At 31.9% G+C, this 20,901-nt stretch overlaps 1 protein-coding gene across 1 annotated transcript; it reads right to left on the bottom strand.

Annotated features, from left to right (window-relative positions):
- Positions 1-4,291: 4,291 nt before the first annotated feature.
- LOC137931016 (mucin-2-like) lies at positions 4,292-15,694 on the bottom strand. Its single transcript, XM_068774406.1, has 3 exons — positions 15,652-15,694; positions 7,046-7,270; positions 4,292-6,558 (listed from the first exon to the last, which is right to left on the bottom strand). The coding sequence occupies exons 1-3, from the start codon at positions 15,692-15,694 to the stop codon at positions 4,802-4,804; spliced, it is 2,025 nt and encodes a 674-aa protein (XP_068630507.1). The 3' UTR covers positions 4,292-4,801.
- Positions 15,695-20,901: the final 5,207 nt, after the last annotated feature.

Raw genomic sequence — 20,901 nt, 5'->3', positions numbered from 1 at the left:
ATAAGGATTTTAATATACCAACCGACGTGCTAGCTATTAGCTTTAGAAAAATTGTAACTACGCGTTAGCTCGACTGCTTAAATAATTGCATATAACTGCATGACAGCAGGAATAAACGCTGAGGTAGTACTAACGTCGACGGCCTCGTTCAAGAGAGACCTACTATTTGTTGTAATAGTATTATAATCGACTTTGTAAGAGAAATATACACCCAACTAATTTTTACACTATACATACTTTATCAGAAAATCGTGCAAAAAATTCATATGATATCGTAAATTTAAGGTTATGTTTCGCAATATTAGAAAATCGAATCAATTAAAAAATCGTCTAAGTAGAAATAACTCGCCTAAAAGGGTAAGAGCCAATGGATAAATAATTAAATCCATATTGAATAAGTATTTATAAAAAGAAAATTATTATTTTTTAATATAAAATAAAATTAGTGTACAGTACAAAATTCAATCCATAAGTCTAAAACATATAAATACATAAACCGTTTTTTTATCTTTTCATTAACTTGATAACAAACAACATGTGCATGCATAAGTATATATTTCAGATATCAACTATAGGTTTTAAAAAATTCTTATTCCCCTTCGAATTATCAAAATTATAATTAAAAAGAGATTTTGTAGGGATTCATGTTAGAACATAAATTCGTGAAAAAAGTGTATTTATTATTTTCTCTTAATCATGTTATTCAAAATCGTATACAAAGACCACGTAAAAAAGGGTTATTACATCACAGTCAGGATACATTTAAATATTACATTTAGGTCAAAAATGTTTAATTTGTATAAATAAGATGTTACTTCGAAGTATTTTATATATATATATATATATATATATATATATATATATATACAAAACGCACTTTGCTAATTCATGAGCATGTATTGTTTTGATTATTCACATCGTTTTTGTCTTTTAAGGTGAATTATTATAAAATATATGATAAATACATATAAGGATTGAATTGAATGTAGTAAAACCGTAAATATGATTACTTTTTGTATTTCGTCATTGGTATCAATTATTATAGAAATGCATAAGAAATACACATCTTTAACGTTAAACTTCAACATAAATAACTTAATTCATATATTTAGAAGGTTTTAAAAGTTCATAAGCTTTTTTGCGTTAAAATAATATTAATGTTTTAATATATATATCTAACTCGTTTATATTTATTATAACCAATACAATATATAATATAATAGCTGACAGCATTGGAAATAATTACACGAATGCCTCGTGATTATGGTGTACGTGTTATTAATATTTTCTTCCTTAATAAATCCAAGGCTATTACTAATAATACAAATGAATAATTGCTTGTAAATAGGTTAACATCTCATGGCAACATGTAATGTCAAATTTTTTTAATAGATCCAAAGCATTTTAGTCTTAATAAAATAAAAAGTGCAAATAGATAAAATAATATTTAAAAAAAAATAGTTTTAAACTGTGTACACATTATTCATATTACAGTATCTTACGGTAAGCACTCAGTAAAATAAATCATATGAATACTAATATCACTATTATTAATTAAACAAAATGTTTCAATTTAATTTTGCAATTGCAAAAATTTTAATCTAAAGATAAGCAAGTTATCTAGCAAAGTTTTTTTTTTATTTAAAAAATTAATATGACTTTTTACCGTTTGCATTCACAGATTCACCGGGTTTCAAGCATAGCTAATGTACTACAAAAATATATAAATAATTATACTTTTTTTAAATTCATTTGTGATCATTTGCTTGTATATTTTAGTCGTAGTACCTGCGTATAGGATACACCCCATCCTCCCTCGTAAGAACTGCAGAGAAAAATTTTCATAGAGCAAGGACACATAAACGCACATCTGGGCATAATTAGCGATGGCGACTTAACATTAGGGCAATTTAAACCAACTTCTTGAAGAAAGAAGGATTTTCCTTGATAAACTCTTTCTTCCGATAGCCGCCTCACGAGAAATGGATTCTGATCAAGTCCTAATGGTTGCACATTAAATGAGATTAACTGACAAGACCAACGCGAAACGTGTTTTCAGTGACGTCTCTGTGATCTACAAAATGAAAACTGGTAGCGATCTATAAATAGTGAATATTAGAGTAACACTGAATATTAGAGTAAACTTGAAAGTGATGAAGTCTACGCTTCAACCTACTCGTGAACTTCACTTCACTTTCAACTTGAACACTCTAACCGTTTTGATTGCCTTGATAACCTAAAGTTAATGGACAAGATTAACAAGAGATTAGATAAAGCTGTTAATACGGTTATTAAGTATGTTAGGTAGGATCTAAATACTTAAGCCCCGCCGTAAAAATAATGTCTGATCGACATTCGCTGCGACTGCCGTCTTCTAATGATGCTGAATCGTGTCGGTAGCTCAATAGACAGACAAAAGTCCTAGCGACACTATTTACGTCTATTTGTTACAAATCGAAATAAAGAAACAATAGAATAAAATTTGTTTTGTGGGCTCCAAAGTGTTGGCAAACTTCAAGTATCCCGGACAATAACTAAAAAACAATATGGCACCGGGTGATGACAGAACAACATCAGAGCTTCTGAAAACTGTTTATTTAAATTTATTGTAAGTAAATTTGGAAAATATATACATAGTTAAGGTTGCAAGAGGTCGCTGGTCCGGGCAGCACAAAACCTGTTATCGTGACCAACTTTAGGGTAGGCCTATGTCTTGCAATGGGCGTCTATCGACTGAAAAGAAGAAAAAAACATATCTCACTCTTGAACTTTTTCCCCACCATATCATGACAATTGTTCACAACGGTAAACGGATCCTTACATAATATCACTCCGGATTAATAAAAAAAGGTAGTGTGTAATGTAATTGTATGTATGTATGTAAATTGGTCTATACAAATTTCAAGTTAGATAGCCAATACACTTTCTAAATTATTTATTTCCATTTCTGTGTTAATTGTTTTACTCAATAGAACGTCTATCAGCCTTTTCAAAGTTCAACATTTACTTGTGGAATTAATATTATTTATTGTACGTTGCATGACCAACAAAATGATATGTGATTCGTTTAAGCATGATTTTTTTCCACGTTACATATCGAAGGATATAACAATCATAACACTATAAACATCAGTACATTCGCGATACGCAATAACACTATTATTATATAAACCGATATTAGCTACTAATCTGTTGAACAATAGTTTGAGTTTCTCGGGCTCCATCAAAGCAGAACATCAAAGAGAGCCTCTAAAGGGCCTGTGCACCCGATTAAACAGAGCATCTACCTCAGCGACTTGCTGACTTGGTGCTGAGCCGCATGTCCCAGAGGAGCTTAGTTACTATAAGGTCTAGTTTAATAATGTTCACGGTCGTTATGGTATACGCCATAACATTTGTTTATTTTATTGTTTAATGATAAATGTTTTAAAACAACTTTCAGATGAGAGTTTCAAAGTTAGCGCCATCTAGTGAAAGATAATAATAATTTATTTTTATTAGTATTCTCTACTGAACGCTAGATGTCAGAAATAGAAACATTAATAATATTTCTGGTTGCTTATTTCAAATCATCCAAGTAAATTACTTTTAAAGCATATTTTATTTTTTGTTGTTGATTTCATTACATCTATTTATTGGTTAAACTACAAAAAAATTAAAACTTGTTTCTAAAAGTTCGACTCCTAAAGTTGCCGTGATACTGGAATAATTATTGAAGTATCTAGTTGTATACGAATAGGTAATTTCAAAAATCATTACAGCCTTCAAAAAATGTTCAGTTAAATTCTTAAAATTACTATATAACGTGCAGCACTACAGCAAGGCCCAATATTTTAAAAATCTTGTAAAAAACAAAGTTCAGTACAGTTCACTTTTCATATATTATTTGAACGTCTAAATTTAAGCAAAACTATGCGAGGACGTTATGTAAGACATTACTATAATACTGATAAAAACAATATATCCATGAACTACGTGTTTACATCATTTTATAATTAAAATTATTAAAAATTAAATAATTTCTTAATACCTTAAAACACAAATTCATTAGATATATTAATTAATCATAACTGTTCGAGTTTACTTATCTTTATTGATGAGCTGGTTTGATTAGGCATTAGCAAGAATTTTGTTTGCATTTGACTCTTCAATGTTATTGACTCCGTATTTCGCAGGGGTTAAAGTAAATATTAACCAACATTTTCAAAAAAATTTATTTACACTTATATATTTTACAATACGCCGTTACAACTCAAATCTTTGCGATAGTTAAGACAATTATAAACGGCATACAAATGACAGAACTGCAATTCGAAAATGTGTCAATCAACATGATTACATAAAACTTTGACTTAGCCTAATGAAACTGAAGTGTACTTAAAAATATCACATAATAATTTAGGGTAACTTTAATACAAATAAGCCTCGTTAGATTATGCGTGGGACTGACAACGTTCTGTTTGAATCAAGTGCGTTTTAGTAATAGCGAAACAGATTATGTATTTACACAATAATTGTACTCTGTGTCATTTCCTCTTAGACCTAAATTTGTGACTAAATAAGTGTTATTGTAATTTTATGTAGCGTGAACCATAATGAAGGGATACCTCTGTTTTGCAAGCCCATCATAAATCCTTAAAAAAAATGTATGTATCCTAATATTTAAACATTTTAAAATAAGGTATGGAATGTATTATTTATTAATTTAGAAAAACGATTGTTGCACTAATGCTTCACATTATGATAACTTACAAATAAATTTATTGAGGCACCTAAAATTATGGCAATGTTTTTTTTATTCTTACGCCTTAGTATTAGTTTTTCCAAATTCTTCTATATGATCGTATTCTGAAAAACCAGGGTCGGAATCGTAGTACGCGTAATCGTAGCTCGTATCGTCCTTGTTTGTTAGCTTTTCAAAGTGATGAGGCCGATGATTGGTCTTTGGAGTCGTCGTGGACGGAATAGCCGAAGGTGCCGTCTCACTATTTTGCTTTCGTTGTGGTTCGTATGTTCTCGGCTGCGATGTACTCGTTATCCTCGGTGGGGCGGTTTGATAAGCACCTATGCTACTTCCCGGTCCAGAAGATTCATACGGTCTAGAAGTAGTGGTGTAAGTTTGATAATAGTCGAAAGTTCTTTGTGTATTCTCAGGAACGAGCCGAGTTGTTGTCGGGTAAGTAATTTCTGCAATACGTGATGAGTGCGTAGTAGAAGTCGGTGTTGGAGCCGGTCTGAAGGGTCTTGGTGGAGATGTTTTCGGTAGAGATTTACTAGAAATTTCGTTTTTACTTTTCTCTTTTTGGTTTTCTATAAGCCTGTTCCCGCTGGCGGCTATATTAAGCGAGTGTGCGCCTGATAACAGTTCCCGCTCATACAACTCTGGTCTGTACTGTCCATCATCTTCGCCTTCGGGCGGGCGGTACTGACCGTCGTCTTCTCCGCTGTCCGCAAAGTTGGAGGCTTGTGCATTAAAAGCATTATTCGTATTGTATGCAATCGTGTTAAGGCTTTGAGAAGGTTCATATCGAGTAGTCGTCGTGTATGTAGTCGTAGGCAAAGTTGTAGTCGTTGGGTTATTATAATAACTTTGTTTAGAACTTAAGAATTGGTTATAATTATTTTTTTCCTGTTCATAAGAAATACTATTGACATTTCTGAAAGTAGTCGCGTGAGTAGTTGTAATGTAATTACGCGTTACAGTGCTGAAGTCCTCCCTATTAGAAGTGGTTTTATCATTGTTACCCTTGTAAGATTGACTTCGCAAGAAGTCATTTTCTTTAGCAACATCAGGTACCACGCTAAAACTATTCCGAAGTTTGAATGCCCGGTTTTCATTCTGTCCATTGAAACCGGGAGTAGACTGAGCTTCGGAGTTGTACAATTCTGCAAGGCCGTTTTTGACTGATTGTTCTGTTGTTTGTTGTGTGAATGGCGTCGGTGAGGGAATTTTTGAAAAGTATTTATTGGATTTAGGAGTAACTCTACTTACTTCAACATACTCTTCTTTATGTGCTGGCTGTACAAATGATTCAGGAGCGTTACTTTGTGTATTCTGCGTTGGGATTCTTCTGTTAAATATTTTAGGTTGTTCGGAATAAATTTGCGAAGACAGTGTATTCGGTGGAACTGTAGAGGGTGATTGTGTAGTTGTGTAAACAGGGCGTTTTCTTGCAATTTTTCTCTTCGGTGCCTGGTCGTAACGATTTCCCTTTGAAGGATAGGGGATAGATGTTGCGGCTGGTGTATTTTGCGGAGTGTAAGATGTTGATCGTGGTGTGGGTCGAGGTGTAGTTGGCCGTCTAAATGATTGTCGCGATTGTGACGCTGACTGTGAAACGGGATGCTGTACTTGTGGAGCTGGCTGTACAGAATCGTCGCGGCCACGATCTCTTTGACCGCTGAAAAAGTCTGATGAATGTGCTGCTCGAAGATCTGACGCTCCACCATTACCGCCGTTGTTTTGGGACAAGCGATGATCACCAGTCTCAGCTCGCTGTAGACCGAACTCAGCCTCGTCATCGCGATTTGTTTGAGATAATTTCTTGGTGTCAAATCCTGGTAAAAAAATTAAATTATTACATTGAAAATCACACATATCTCTTCCTCTAAGCTTTTCTATTATTGTTGCTTTACACCCATACGCATTCGTCTTTTATAAGCGGAACAATTAAGCATACGATAAAGCTCGGCAGTTAATCAGTCGATTTTTTTTACGTGGCAATTAACTAAAAATTATAAATCTCTTCCTTAACTAACCAAGCATTTAGTTAAACATAAATAAATAAAATAGAAAGCACGGCATCATCATTGATTTCATTTCTATTCGTTACGAATGTTTCTTTAGCATTTTTACACAATTCATACATTGTGTATAGGTTAAATTTACATAAGCATACCCAAGTAATTTAAATGCACTATTATCTTGAATAAACCTGTCCTCCATTTTATCGTCGATAGACATCGAGCTGGAAAAAAGCTTATGTTTTAATTGTGTTAGTTGCAAAGCGCTCACCGGATCCAATCTTGTAGAGATCAAACTGACCGTCGTAGATGTCGGCTGGACAGGCAAGAGGGTCATCGTCGCCCCAGTCCGTGCATGTCTGCGCTTCCTGATGGAAGAGTGTTCCAGGTGGACAGAAGAACCTAAAGTCTCTTATACCGCCGCCGGCAACTCGCACACATACGTGGAACGCCTTACATCCAGACTTCGCATCAGCGTAATAGGCTCCCAGTATACGGCCTCGGCAGTTAAATCTTTCAGCTCCCCCTGAACCAATAAGTATTTTAATTTATTTCAATGAACCGAACTTCTTTTTTATAGTATCAAAATAATTATAAATATATATTAATATTTCCATCTTAGTATTATTAGGTAGATATAGTAGATCTTTTCAAGGTCGATTTTAAAAGCTTTTGTATTCTAAAAAGCTATAAGAAGAGTTTCCTTCTAGACCTCTAGAAATCTAAATTTCCAACATAATCTATTTTTTCCAGCATTATTCAACCGAGGAATGCATTCTATGTGAACGATAATGATAATCGCACGGATACGATAATAATTACGAAGTGGTCAAGTTGCGTGATAGAAGTTATAACAAATATTTCATATCCCATTTATTTGCAATGCAAAGCCGTTATGAGATTTACCGCATATTCGTTTTTTTTTAATTTAGCCAAATATTTGACAAAGTCGTTTTACTCATGTTAATCGATTTCTTACCACAATGAAATGTATAGTGTCCGGCTTTTGATTTACTACTTTATTAAATACTTTTGGCCGATTTCTTTTTCTGTGCATGGCAATGTATGTATATAAGATGCTCTAAAAATTGGTGTTTATTAATAATTCCTTTAAAAGTTATTTCCGACTCGAGAAATCAAATGCCAGGTACTCTAACAATTTACATTGAAAACAAATTTCTAATAAATATTACGTTTTGGTCACATGCCAAAATATTTCTTTAAACGAATTGCAACCTTACAGAATCTAAATTAATAAAAGTTTTATCAAAGGTATTATAAATTGAAACGGCGATATGTAGGTCTAATGGTAAATGATCATCGGCGCTAACGTACCGAGGTCGATTACGTGATCAAATTCGTTTTGCTGTTTACCCAACTACCAAATGCCAGGATGATTGAATACTCTTACGACCTTTATAATGCTTGATTTTGCATGATTTTTTCCAAACCTTTTAAAATAAAGATATACTTTTAGAAAACAAACTATTCTAATTGATACCACTGACTAATGATTCAAACTTCCCTTAACTTCCTTACTATCTTGTTAAGAAAGTAAAATCCTAATATTAAATTAAAATATTTATTATATACTTCTTTAAATTAATAACACTCGTGGGCAATGACGTTCTGTATTACAACACACACTCGTTGAATGTCTCTGAATTATCTTATTATGTTATAAATTTATTAAGTTTATTAAATAAAATCTTGTATTTTAAAAATTAATAAAGTTTGGAATTGAATTGCTCTACTACTAGTTTAAGAATATTATAAAAGTAACCACGAAAAAAAAATCTGAGTTTGTTGTGGGGTCTTCTCAGATCATGGTGCGTTTAGAAACCTTATAAATATATTGAATATTGTCATTATAGGGGAACTCGATTTATTTTTTTTTCTATCAAATTAGGCTCTTTTGGTAGCCTTCTCATGCGTACACAAGTAGAACACAACGTAGAACACACAAGTAGTTGCCCTTTGCGGAAAGCGATTAATTATATAAAATATTTTATCTTTAATAGATGTATTTTAAAAAAATAAACGAATAATGATTTATGCGAGGCAATAGCGTGTTTTTCATCTGTCATAACTCGGTTACAAATTCATACCAAACTAGAACACTCCCACACTGCACTAACCGAAGTGACAACATTACCAGGTGATTAAATATCACACTGCTTTATGTCACAAGCAATTCTACACTTTGTTTTCGCAACTTTACCACCAAGTTTACTACGCTACGCAAAATCAATAAATCATATTATCAATTAATATTCATACGCAACATTAACATATCTTAGACATAAAATTAATAATATTTATCTGTATATTAGAAAAATAGTCAAATTTATAAATTGCGAGACTTCGCATTTAAAAAGAACTGTAATTAAGTTTCACTCAAATAGTAAAGGATCTAATTCGGTCTATTTTTGTGGTCTCTTGTTGAGGAACGATTCCTCCTGAGACGAATATGGGACTGCCGTCTTCATGCGATGTTCAATATCGTCTACCTATAAGATATAAGTTCCCAGAGCGTACAATGTTAGTATTAATTATATAGCAATTCTTATAATGTGTAATCTATTCCTTAATGTCTTAGAACTTCAAACAATTATTTGTTGCATATAAAACTAACTTACGTATTTGTAAGCTTTCCCGTGTTTTTATTGAACTTATTGATTTTAGTATTTACATGACACACATTAAAAGAAATCAATAAATTGCCTTTTTTATTTTATTCTGTATTATCAAAACATATTTATCTTTATTTAAAAATTACATTTTCCAACAATATTTTAAAATTTTGGTCTCAGCTTAAGTTAAAATCGTAATATTATTATACATTAATACTACAACAGTATTTTTACAATACAATACTCAAATTATAACAATTAAAAAAAACACTGTACAGGCAGATGAAAAGATTAAAAATAATAATATTTTATAGTGTTTGTTTAATGAAAATGAATTTAATATTGGCAAGCCACGTCAAATCAGTTCAAAAATTTTGTAACTGTAGTAATCAAATTGCTAAATAAAATAACTGCAATGTTATCTAAAGTCATCTTAAACGAGAGGCAATCGGCAAAATCGTAAAAAAGCGAGGTTCGCTTATGGGTCAAATTTAATGGTCGCGTATTGCATCAGTGCAGCATAATGTGGTGAATGTTGTTATGAGCGCGGCGCGTAAGAAGTCCGGCGGAGGTTACAAGCAGATTCCCATGCGTGCGCGCTTCTGATGGCAATCATGAAACCGTTCAAAAACGACTTGTGTTTTAATCTAACATTTTACGAAGGCCTCTACCGGATAATTATAACGGTATTATGCATAACTATGGCAATGTGATATATCAAAAAAGGCTTTAAAATTTAATCTATTCATTTACCCTATTTTAATACTTGCGTAATGGCGGACTTATTACCTTATATTGCTTTAATGCTTTCCCTACCAGTCAGTCAATTCAAAAACGTACACAGACAATTAATAGACTGGTGTTTTATAATTACTGTTCTTATTGTATTATAACTTCTAAATACTAAATAGGAGGATTTCATATACACATGAATTATACATACATATACTACAAAGTACGATATCAGAGTTATGACGATTTATTCGCCAATATATTACGAACCTTCTTTTCGAGCGTATAACGGTTTATTGCCTCTGTGATTCTGAGGGATAAATTTTCTTAGGTATATTAATGTGGTCAAGTCTGATATATAAAAATAATCTAAAAATATATACAAAAAAAACACTTATATTTATGATATTGCATTGCTTAGAAAAGATACGAAGGAAAGGGAAGCTGATAAGGATGAAATAAATTCAACAACACCAAGGCTGTTGCGTAAATCGGCATCGGATGCCGCAAGGTAGTATGGCATCCTCGGCTAAAGGTCAGCGTTATTAAGTTTGGTGATTGTTTTGTCAAGATTATTAAAATTACCTAAATTATACCGACATTTTGAACTTTACTCACAGAAATCATTAAATGTACCATCCTCTTCAAACTCAAAACCTTGTTGGAAACGTCAATATTTTATACATTTAGAATAATATGTTATTTGATGTATCGTTAGTAATTTGTTGTTTTTTTCTATTAACTAGTTTTAGACTATATAATAGTGAATATATGAAATCGTTGAACCGTAAATCTTAACCGATGTAAATTTTTATTCTATAATATTTCAAAACGAGCAATATATTGTCGTATCGTACCTCATACTTTTAGGTATATGCATAAAAAACTTGAAATAACCTATATCTATATTAATTTAAGCAATATTAAACATTGAACTAAATATGGTATTAAGGGGTTTACAATTTTTTGGCGAAAATATTAAAAAAATTGGTTAGGAATTATACGATATACAAATTAAATGAACTTCTAATTTAGTTACTTAGCAATGTAATACATAGAAAAATACATCAGACACATGTGATTACAGTTATTTTCGTTGAGAAAAAATATCATTAATTACCTTTTTTAATTAGTCCGTAAAATGGTTTTCAGTAATTGGCCGTTTTCGATTTTTATCGGTTCCGCGTGTAGCCGAATTGAAGAGCACAATCGCGCTATATTTATGTGTTGTTTAACATGCTTTCTAAATAGAAATTGAATATCGCTTACACTTTCGTTAACGCAACCGTGAAGTACAAGTGACTGTGAGACTGTCAAAATTTAGTGCAAAAATTAAATCAAATACTGAGAGTAAATTAATAAATATTTTAGGAACGAGTTGCTAAAAGAAAAAGTTACTAAGTTACTACAACTTTTTCCCAATTTTTCATGAAATGTTTCGACGAATGTTTTCGTTTTTTAAGACTATCAACGTATCAAATCAATCTTCAAAGTCTCTGGTGTCGTTAATTATTTTGCTTATCGTTACGAATGTAACCGACACAGCCCAGTAGCTGGGAGTGGCTTAATGCTATCTAATTTTTATTCCAAATAAATATCAATAAGAATAAAATTTATTAATTATTAAATATTTAAGATGTTAATAAAATTGTAATAGTTTCTTTTTGGAAGATTAAATAAAGTTTATTGCGAAATCTGATGTATTCATCAATGGAAATTACATTGAACATATATATTTATCTTTTTAAATATGAGCACTCGTGGGGCTTCGACGGCCCGTTGAGAGTTATATAATGCATTGTTGAGCTCTGAGGCTGAGCTTCTCGCAATGAAAGAACATTAAAGCCCTATTTCAACTTGCATTGTTATGAATGAGTGTTGACGTAACGATTAACAATTAAGTTATATATCCTCATAAAGCACCTCACGAAGTGATTATATACGATAAAGAAGTTTTTAGGATGTCACTTACGGTGGGCCTTATAAAAAGGCTTAAGGTTATCCGGAGAGCAATAGCAATACTAAACTGAAAAGAGAAGATCTGCAGAAGAACTAAAGGTACTAATAAAGTTCGAAGAATCAAAACGCCTGAAATGGCAGTGGGCGGAGCAATCGCTAGTTCAACCGACGGGCGTTGACGTCGAAAGGTGGCAAGTGGCGATCACGGGCCGGTAGACGCGGCGTGGGTAAGTCCCGGAAGGTCGCTGAATGTGGACAGTGCAAGGCTGGCGGTCGTCTCAATCTTTAGGGAGACCTATGCCGTGCAGCGGGCGATTATCGGCTGACATGATGATGAAAGGAGTTATTTAAGTAAGTAAATATCTTCGACTATTATCATTTCCCAAATTTTTAGTACTGTTTGTACATGTTCCAAGCCGGTATAAATTTTTAAAAAATGTTGTAAACTTAACTTGTAAAGATTTCATTATAATTTTTAGTTTGCTTAGCTCGCCGTATGACACCAATTGAAATACACTATAGGTGCATAATTTGCTCTGGTTGGCCTGACCTATTCTACTTATATTAAGATTGGAGTACCGCAACTGTTGTAATTGCCCAAAATTTCATCTCATTTAAAATTGAGTCAATTTTTTCCCGTCCATACAAAATGCTATAAACATAAATCAATATTTTCTTAAGGAAAAGGTGTATAGACCAAGTACCAAGTCAGGATCACTAGGAAATGTGTGAAAACTTAATGTACTTGTAGGTCCATATTTGTGGATAATAAAAGATCCTTTTAAATTTTTCTAAATCGCATATAAAGTTGGTATCGATTATTACAAAGGAACATTATATATGAAAAAGCTTTATATAGCTCATTTGATAGCTGAAGCTTTTTCAAACATGTTTCCTATAACCCAGTGTTGTGTGATTCGTCTAAAAAGTCACATTAATGATTTTTTTATGTTGGAATGGATAACAACTTTTGGTAGTACAAAGTCTGCAGAGATAATATCTACCAATTAATTTTTCGTAGTAATCCGAAGAAAACATTTTGTATTGCTATATTATCATTACGTTACTAATTATTTCTGAAACTATAGTTTTTTGATAGCAAATGATCAATACGTCCACCACTTTAAAGCTTTTACACCTATAACTAATCAATCAAGTACAATCTAAGATAATACTGTGACGCGTTTTATACACAAAACATGCTTCAACATTCCAACTTTTGACAAACATACGGTTGGCAAATATTAGAGTCCTATCATCCTAAGAAAAAAAATACATGCCTTCCTAATGCCCAGGAGTTTTAAATGACAATTTTACCTTACTTTTTTATCCAGAGTAATTTAATAATTAAATTAATATAATATATAAGTTTATGTAACTTAAGTTTACTGTTTAAAAAATGTCTAAAACGGGTAGATGGACAAGTGAAACCGTCGTACTAACTGTATATATATAGAGACATAAAAAGTATCGTTACAAAACGTGATGTTACGAACTTTCTTTTTCTAGTAATGTAATTCACGTTTTACTACCGCGCATATTGTTCTACAGATATGAAGCTTCTGTTAAATTTTTTAACGTTGTAAATTTTATTTTAACATGTTTTAAAATATAAAACGAAGCGTAGTTTAAATTAAAAAATCATTTTTGATACAATATTTGAAAGGTATTTCCGACTTATATAATGAAACGTTAACTATTTTTTTAAATATTATTACTTTATTAAAAAGTAAATTTTAAAATTTGTTGTCATTTTACTACCACCATATCATTTATTTATATTAATAAAAAATGAAGCAAATGCGTTTTTTGATTAATTTTTCATATTTTTCTTAAGGTTAGAGAAAATTTGTTTTGGAAAGAGAAAGTGGAAACCCTTGTAAAGACAACACTTTTATTCAACAAATAAAACACCTGTCCCTGTTAAATATTTGACAGTTGGGTTAATGTGAAAATAATAACATAAATTTTTACGTCTTGCAGACGAAAGGGATTTTAGTTTATTAGTTAATTGTTGTTAGTTAATTAAACTTCCAATCAACAATACAGAAATAACTTTAAAGCTCGTTACATTTATTTAGTTTTTCTATGACATTGAAAGCCTTTTAAACTTTTGATAAAACAACATCTCCCGGTTCAGGTTGTTTGAGAATAAAAATTTAATTGAATGAAAATTGTATTACATAATATAGATATAAATTGTTTATTTTTTATTGTTAAAACGGGTTCAAATTTGTTAAGAAAAGATAAGGAGCTGTGTTATTGATGCTACGTATGACCTTGGGCTGCTCATCCGTTCTCCTCCGACCGTCAAGCTGGCCCAGATCTCCCGGAGAGCGGACCGTGAGAAAATCACTTATGTAAATGCGAGTCCGGGGAATCGATTATCGTCGCGATGTGCGATCGGTACCACGAGTGCGCTACGATGGAAAGTGCACCGGCTAAAGATTGCGCAAGGTGCCAGGAATTGCATATAGCAGCGCCTCTCTAAGGCGCCGGCAAATGAGATAGAACGCATCTCTGTGCAAAGTTTAATAAATACTACATATTTACGTAAGGACGCAGTCGGGTCATTTACCTATGAGTCTTCAATTTTCATTATTAATACACTAGTACGTAATAGTGAAAATGGCACACATTAATAGATTATTGCGCTTCAAAAAAAACTGTAATTTGGTTTCTCTCATAACTACTTACGAATTTTAACACCATAAAAAGTATTACTAATAATACACAGTGAGAAATGTCTTTTCTGAATACATATTTACAATTTTTACTCCGCATGTTTGATAACGTTGAAATTGAATCGAAGAACTCTATTCTTTAATCCCTTTTTAAATTATATACTAGAATTAATTACAAATGTGTGGGCGGGTTAAGAACTGTCAATTTTTCAATTGTCAAATCCAAATCTAAAATCTTAATGAAATATTTGCACTAAGATTTAAATTTCTGAATATAGTTTTCCTATATCTATAGGATTGTCGGTTAACATGTAACTTTTATGTTTATGTTACTTAAATGGTCAGTACAGCATAAAAATGCATCTATGTACTGGTCTATTAATCTTTTTAAAATACAGAGAGTAATTGGAACCTTAACAAATACAAAAAAGTTAACAAAAAAATGCACTTTAAAATAAAACTAAAAAAAAATCTCTAACTTAAGTTACCGCACATGGTGTTAAATTTTAACGCTTAAGATTTGTAATTAATTGTTAATTCATCAGCGAACGGCCTTAATTAAAAAAAAATGTGTAACTAAGCAAGTATATTAAAACATGAAAAGTAGGCCACGAGAACTTTTCAATGTGTAAACATTGAGCATTGTTTCGTGGATATTAACGACCGAGCCGCATAATAATCATTTCCCCTAAACATGTTTAATTAATGTTAATTTCCCACGCGCCCGGACGTCCGTGACAAGTGAATACTGTGAGCGTACACGCAAATACCCTTATCATACGCCACACAAAGAGCCCCACTAAATTTCATACACATTACACGTGCTGTCCTGTCCGGTTTTACATAAAACACTTGTTTCCTCACTTGAATTGATGGTTCACATCACTAAGTAAACTTACCGAGAATGGGGAGTAGGGTCAGCACAATCCACAGGGGAGACATGTCACCGCTCTGCGCGTCGCGATGGAACTGGCGTTTAATGCGCGCACGCCGCCCGCCCGGCTGCTGGTGGGGAGCTCTGAAAGCTCGTTGGGCGCCCGCCCGTAAACTAACATTGTGATCGAACAACAGTTTCTCAAACCTTATTTACATCGAATTTTTATACAATCACATAAATAGACAAACTCTTGTGTCAGTCATAAATACTTATTAGCAAAATCACCTATCTGTGAATAAACAGGATAATTGGTTAAAGGTGCAAAAGCTTCTAGCGTGATTGTCAAGCTCACTTGTAGTTAATTAACGTACAGTACGCCTATCCAAAAATCAATTGTTTCAGTAGCGGCGTGGATAGATCCCTCGCTAGCTGGACTGATGACATACATAATTAGTTTTGGTCGTCTGGCAGCGCAAGACCGATTACCGTGGCAATCCTTGGCCTATGCCTTGCAGTGGGCGTTTATCAGATGATACGATAATGATGAATATAGTAAAAAAAAGCATTTTCAAAAAGAAATACAGAAAAATTTTTTAGTTTTCATTTTCAAAACATATAAAAATAATTATTGTTTAACATTTGTCCTTGCCGACTCTTTACTGCCAGAAGTTATTGGCCTGTCACATTGCAATAAAATAATAAATTGATTTAACTTATTTCAGAGTGATCACTTTATATAGGGTGATTAGAAATAAGTGTAAAAGCTTAAAAGATTTTTTCTGACAAATGAAATATACATTAACGCAAGTAATTAATTTTTATTAGGAAATAATAAATATTACCACTAGTTCGTGTTACGAGCTTTATAAGCATATAATTCTAAATAGGTGAAATAAAGAAAAAGACAATAATAATAAACAGAGTAATGGTATAGAACTTGTAGATTGACAACCACTGTCGAAGGTTAGGTTATAATTCATTACAAATGCCCTTTAAGTAAACATCATTGACTGGTGAGTAGATAGATGTACAGTTCATCGAGAAAACATCCGCTTGCCTTAAAATATCACTACCAGGATATACTGATGTCAAGAAAATAAACGATTAATAGATTACGAATAGAATGATAGTATAATATACAATCAATAATCTGATAATTTAAAATTAGTTACTACTCTTTGAAACCAGAACAAAAAACGTTCGCATTATTAATTAGGTTAAGTTTTAGAAAGCGCGTAAAAGTTAAAGCTTTTCTTATTTAAAAAAAAAAAACATTGATTATAAAAATACTAACATTGCATTTTCTCATAGATCCTATTTCCCATTGACTCATCATGACATTCGTTTTATTACGTATCTTTATTATTTCAGCCGCAGGACGTCCATATATCCAATAAGATCTATTTATATAGATAATATCCAATAGAAAGGTTCGCAACGGTTGAAAACGGACTGCATCCAGATTGTTCCGACGACCTTTGCCGACCTTCTCCTGATTTGTGGTCCCTGTTTTAAACAACAACTTTAAGGCCACAGCGGTTTTCTGTTCTTAACGCTATGTGGCCAGTTCAACTTGCCAGTGCACTGGGCTATGTCGGTTCCTCTAGTTCTTCTATGGATCTCCTGATTCCTGATTTCACTCGTAAAAAAATTTCAAGCATTGACATTTCAATGGCTCGTTGAGCAATTGTAAGGTAGACAGTGAGACTACGTTTTACAAAATGTATATTATAACGACCAAAATCGTAAATTCTGTTAATTGGAATTTATCTAGAAACTGTTTCAATAAGTAAATTTACTTCAAAATTGGAAAGCTTTTTAATAATTGTTACTTACGGCACATATGTAAATTTGGGTCATTCGCGAGTACGATCACATCATTTGCAGCTAAAGTGGTTCGTCATAGTACGTCTTCTGGGACAGTTTGTTCTTTAAAATTCCGACTGCAAAAAATGCAAATTTCAGTGGCAATATGATTCTTTTTCTTGTTGTCCATAATCTTAGTTTATGTTACATAACTTGAATTTGAATAAAACTATTCTACATACTTTACAAAAATTCATTTGCTACGAATTTGCCAGTTCACGTAAAAAATTCAGGCAATTTTTAGAATGTTTTTTATTTAGTTGTGTAATAACTGTGTATAATTAAATTTCATTACAATACAACTTTCTAGGTATATTACAAAACTATGAATACGTATAAATGTATAAACGTTTATATATTATTAGTGGAAAAATGGCATTGAGATACCAGAAATAGTCGTACGAAAGAAATTTTCGAACCGGAAGAGAGATGTGGAATAAAGAAAATAGAAGAGCTGATGTGGAATAAATGGACTATATAACTAACATAAAACAGAAGATATAGAAACAGATATACAGATAGATATACTCGTAGAACAGGTATAGGATACATAATATATCATATATATCCTGTGTATCTGTTTCACGTAGCTGAACGTAATGAAACCGCTTTAGAAAATTTTGTAGTTGTAATGCATGGATTGCAGTTTTTTTAAAAGACAAATCGTATTACGTACCAACTTGTTGATGCTCAGCTCGTCCCGTCACAAAGTAAACACTATATACAAAAGATTGTTTCCACGTTCAATATTCCATCGTTCAAATAAATTAGTAATATTATATTATTGAATTTTTGAAATGTAATTTTAGACGTGGGAGTTAATTGCAAATTGTACCCACAAAATCACGTAACTACAAAATGCATATTGTTTACCATTGTTCTTAACTTTGAATAATCCGTACAGGATATTGCCTAATACGCAATTACTAAATACATCAAACATTGTTTAAAATTTGTTTAAATTGTTACTTAAATATGCCATGTTTTACGTAGCTTTTATGTTACTTATTTCAACAGAATTCCTTTATACACAGATGTAAAAATAAATATTATACTAAATTACTATTGTCATTGCTGTCGTCGTTTCAACCTCTAGAAGCCCACTGAAAGGCATTGGTATCCCACTAAGATATATATGTGAAAATATAACATAATCGCCATAAGAAATCTGAAAATCCTATATAATTAATTCACAAAGTTTGAATCATATAAGATTTTAAACATGGAATTGAACCCGCGACCTAAGATCGCAAGTCTCAGTCCCAAAATTTAATCATTATTGTAAAATAGACCAATTCCATCCGTTCGTGAGTTTTAGGACGTTTTGAAAGAGTATTTAAGACAGTTTGTGCTATATTTCAATATACTTATTGCACAATAACAACAAGGATCGTTCACATTAACGTTTATGGCGTACCATCACGACGAAAGCGCGCTGTATTAAAACATGCACTCCGTACTCATTTAACCTTTACTCACGTTGTCACCATTACCTTTTGCATGACTGTGTGTAGCAATAAGACAAACACGTTAGAGTATATCTATATAACATAGTTTAATTTACTTTTATGAAAAATTGATGTAAAACAATTTCACTCGCCCGATAAGATAAAAATAACCAGAAATATGTTCGATCACAATAAGCAAGCCTTAAAATCGTACCTGTGTTTTTATAAATACTTAAAGCTAGATTGCCTAAGGTAATCATTTAGACTGTTTACAAATTCCAATTAGAATAAACATAATACGTATACATGGTGATTCGTTATAGAAGTAAAAGCGTTAAAGGAGTTAATATATATCTCTTTTGCTGCCAATTAATGTATGCTACACGCTATTCACTAAGGCGATGGTTTCAGAAGCAATAAATTACGTGATGACAATATAGTTAAAAAAGCGTATTCAAAATTCGGATTACTACATATTAAAATTAATTATCGTTTACTATCTGTATTTGCAGACTTTGTGTTGCCAGATGATATTGTCCTATCGCAATACAAAAATTAATTTATGGGCCATATTTTAGAGTGATCACGTTATACAGAATTATTAAAAATAAGTATGCTTAAAACATTTTTTCTGACAAATGTGTGTTTAATATTTGCTAATAAATAGATATGTGACTGTAAATAAAAGAAAATATTAATAAAAAAATTTCAACGTTTTTACACACATTGCATTATGTATTAAAATTCAGTCTTTCTATTGTTAAATAAGATTGAATTTAATTAAAGCTACTGGATATAACCCTCCCGCAAAGATTTCCAACAAGACCGGTTTGCATCTATTGGTTTAATTGTAATAAATATAGTAGTATATTCAATAAATAATGAGTAAATCAATTAAAATACTAGTATATTTTTAATACTTCTTCGTTATGCTTATTTACTCGAAAAAAATGTATGTGACCTAAACTATAGTAAACAAACCGCACAAGACTAGACGCTTTACAATCATCTTCCTTTGTCACCATAACAGTATTAGTAATAGTATTGTAAAGTTGACAACCGATTTATCACATACAATTAGGAGTAAACGCTATTGTAATGTGAGATTCACACAATCCGAACTAATTTCTCAACGTGCCAGACGTTGTGGTTATTGCCAATTGTTCAATCTACAATGACTATCGCCGTGCCATTTCATAATCTTTAGACATTCAATATTTATTAAAACAACAATATGATCTAACTAATTTCTATCGAGAGTTTTCTCTTAATTATTTATTTAAAATATCCATTTGGCATTAAATAATTCACTAACAGTGATTATAATCACACAATGTACCCTCCGTAGATTCATTAAAAAGTCAAAGTCAATCAAACCAATAGGTTCGAAAAGTTGTTATGGTAATTTTTTTGTTAGTGATTTGAAATACATAAATATCCGATAAATCAGTAAAATGCATACAGTTTATGCATACAGTACTAATAGGTGCATTTACCTTACGATTTATTAAACGAATGTTATTAATTATTGGAATCACGACAAACATTTCCATTTTTTTGCAGTCATTTACGAGTAGAAATAACTCAAGTGGAAAATGAGGCGCAAACGGATATTGTTACGCGCTATAGACACCAAGTAACGAGTTATATAAAATCAATTGCTAATAAGTGTTTTTTTTTATAATTTTAACTTATATTCACGGCAGCGACACCATTAGATCGGACGTTAGGTAATGTTATATCGGGTAGTAATGCCAACTAATTATGCAACTTCATGTGAGAGTTTAAAGGATAAGCATCTTGTTTATATGTAAATTTTAGTAAATAAGTTGTGTTTATTATGAATATTAAGAAAAGACATACCAGAAGCACTTTCATTACAATTATATTTAGGTTTGTTAAAAAAAGGTACGGAACAGAGATAGTTCACACTTTATGCATTGATTATATCTTATTTG

This window comes from Battus philenor, unplaced genomic scaffold, assembly GCF_028537555.1.
Source record: "Battus philenor isolate CCGP_79_NKW_IND1 unplaced genomic scaffold, ilBatPhil1.0.hap1 SCAF_7, whole genome shotgun sequence".
Taxonomy (NCBI): Eukaryota; Metazoa; Arthropoda; class Insecta; order Lepidoptera; family Papilionidae; genus Battus; species Battus philenor.
This window is presented reverse-complemented; position numbering and strand designations above follow the sequence as displayed.

What these genes read in the sequence shown, in the direction of transcription:
- LOC137931016 (XM_068774406.1), bottom strand. Translation starts at nt 15,694, where the DNA reads ATGTCTCCCCTGTGGATTGTGCTGACCCTACTCCCCATTCTCG. An exon ending in GACCCTACTCCCCATTCTCG is followed by an intron (nt 7,271 to 15,651) that starts GTAAGTTTACTT and finishes TTATTGGTTCAG; the next exon opens with GGGGAGCTGAAAGATTTAAC. An exon ending in TCCAGCCGACATCTACGACG is followed by an intron (nt 6,559 to 7,045) that starts GTCAGTTTGATC and finishes TTTTTTTACCAG; the next exon opens with GATTTGACACCAAGAAATTA.